General features: G+C 38.1%; 1 protein-coding gene across 1 annotated transcript; it reads right to left on the bottom strand.

Annotated features, from left to right (window-relative positions):
• Positions 1 to 282: 282 nt before the first annotated feature.
• LOC135232140 (olfactory receptor 5P76-like) lies at positions 283 to 1,227 on the bottom strand. Its single transcript, XM_064289456.1, has one exon. It carries the CDS (start codon positions 1,225 to 1,227, stop codon positions 283 to 285), a length of 945 nt encoding a protein of 314 aa, XP_064145526.1.
• Positions 1,228 to 2,394: the final 1,167 nt, after the last annotated feature.

The following is a 2,394-nucleotide window of genomic DNA, read 5'->3' as shown; positions in this document are numbered from 1 at the left end:
TGAAAAATAATATATGAATAAAACATAAGAAGGATTTTCAGCAGATTAAGTTTTTTTCACGTGAACCAATTTGTGATTCTTAATTCTAAATACAATTTAATTTATTAAAACTAACTCACTATGGTCTCTGATTTACTATCTGAAGACCCATGCCCGCATATACTATAAGCCCCATACTGGCTATTTATATGCAGGTATATTTTGCCCACAGGAACCAAATTTCTTTTAATATTATATTAATGGTATATTATTGCATCAAACCCTACAAAATCACAGGTTTTGTTAAGAAAATATTTTTCTACCAAGCTGCCTCTTGAGAGCACCCTTAATCTCATTATTCCTGAGACTGTAGATGAGGGGGTTCAACATGGGGATCACCACCATGTAGAACACAGACACCACCTTGTTCTGGTCAGTAGAGTAGCTGGACTTGGGCATCACATAAATGAATGTAGTGGTCCCATAGTACAGAGTTACTGCAGTGAGGTGGGAGGTGCAGGTGGAGAAGGCCTTCTGGCGGCCCTCAGTGGAGCGCATCTTCAGGATGGCGATGAGGATGCAAACGTAGGAGACAGCTAGGACAAGCACTGTGAGCACAATGATGGAGCCAACAGAAAATGAGGGGACCATTGTAGGGATACTGGCATCAGAACAGGAAAGCTTAACTAAAGGAGCAAAATCACAGAAAAAATGATTGACCTGATTTGGTCCACAGAAGAATAAAGAAAAGAAGGAAATCGTAAGGGAGGACGCATTGAGAAAACCACCTACATAAACCACAGAGAATAACTGATCACACACTCGCATGGACATTTTAGTTGAATAAAGCAGTGGGCTACGGATTGCTACAAAGCGGTCATAGGCCATGGCAGCCAGAAGAAAACACTCAACCGTCCCAAAGAAAGCAGCTGATCCAAGTTGGATCGCACATCCAAGATAGGAGATTGTATTTGTCTCCACCAGGAAGTTTACAAGCATATTGGGTGTGACAGAGGTTGAAAGCGCCATGTCAGTCAAAGCCAAGTGGCTCAGGAAAACATACATAGGGTGATGGAGCTGAGGAGAGATTCTGATCAGAATGATTGTGCTGAGATTGCCAGATATGGTCACCAGATAGGTGCATAGGATGACCATGAAGAGGACGACCCGAAGGGTAGGATCTTCTGTTAAGCCCAGTAAAATGAACTCTGTCACTGCAGTGTGGTTCCCGTCCACCAAGGAATCCATGAGACAATGTTGCTGGTATCAAAAAAGATCTGTGATAAAAAATTGCATTAAATAAGTTATAAATGTCTTGGCTCCATTTTCATTAACACGTCTATGGAAAGTCATTATAAATAAAGATATCGTTCAAGTGTCATTGCGTATTAACATCAATGATAAATATATATTTGTCTTCACATGTTGGTATGCAATTATATATATATACATTTATTGTTATTGGCAAAAACACCAAAAAATTCAACATATGATGATTTTCCTTTTTATATTTTTCCAAAAATGCATTTAAGGTGGTTTTAAAGCTAAAGAAGAATAAAAAGAAACTGATTAGAATAACAAAAGGAATGCTGAGCATAATACCAAGCAAAATACAGGTTTTGTAATGAAACCTTCAGAAAAAGCTATCATTTATTATAAGATTCTAAAATGATAAGAATAGGGCTTAGAATTATATATACATATCCAAAACCAAAACAACCCCGTTGCTGTTGAGTCGACTCTGACTCATAGTGACCCTATAGGACAGAGTAGGACTGCCCCATAGAGTTTCCAAGAAGCGGGTGGTGGATTTGAACTGCTAACCTTTAGGTTATGGGTATAGCTATTAACCACTGCACCTCAAGACATAGTTTCTTTTTATTTTCTATAAAATTGTAGTAAGTGCTGTCATTATTTTGTAAATGAGGAAACTGAGTTAAAGAGATTAGGTAGCTTGCAAGAGGTTACATAGCAACACGTAATTGCCAGCAAGTCTGACATTTCTTTAGTAACTACGCTACTATAAATGAAGTTAGATAATACTTACCTTAATGTCCAATGCACTTGCCAATAGGTGGATATTAGATTATCCTTAAAGTTTTTTGACAGCTAATATATGAGAGAGACTAGTTAGTTATAGATTTTATAAGGTCTATGGCTCCACTATAGAGCCCTGGTGGTACAGTGGTTAAGAGCTAGGCTGCTAACCAAAAGGCTGGCAGTTCTAATTCACCAAGTGCTTCTCGGTAATCTTATGGGGCAGTTCTACCCATCCTACAGGGTGGCTATGAGTTAGAAGTGACTCGACAGCAATGGGTTTGATTTTTGATTTATTGGTTAAATAAGATCATATAAAAAGAATAGAAATGCAATTGCTTTTGAAAATAGTACCAAATTCGGGGTGAATGGAGTCGC

The sequence above is a fragment of the Loxodonta africana genome, chromosome 7, assembly GCF_030014295.1.
Source record: "Loxodonta africana isolate mLoxAfr1 chromosome 7, mLoxAfr1.hap2, whole genome shotgun sequence".
In the NCBI taxonomy this organism is placed as follows: Eukaryota; Metazoa; Chordata; class Mammalia; order Proboscidea; family Elephantidae; genus Loxodonta; species Loxodonta africana.
This window is presented reverse-complemented; position numbering and strand designations above follow the sequence as displayed.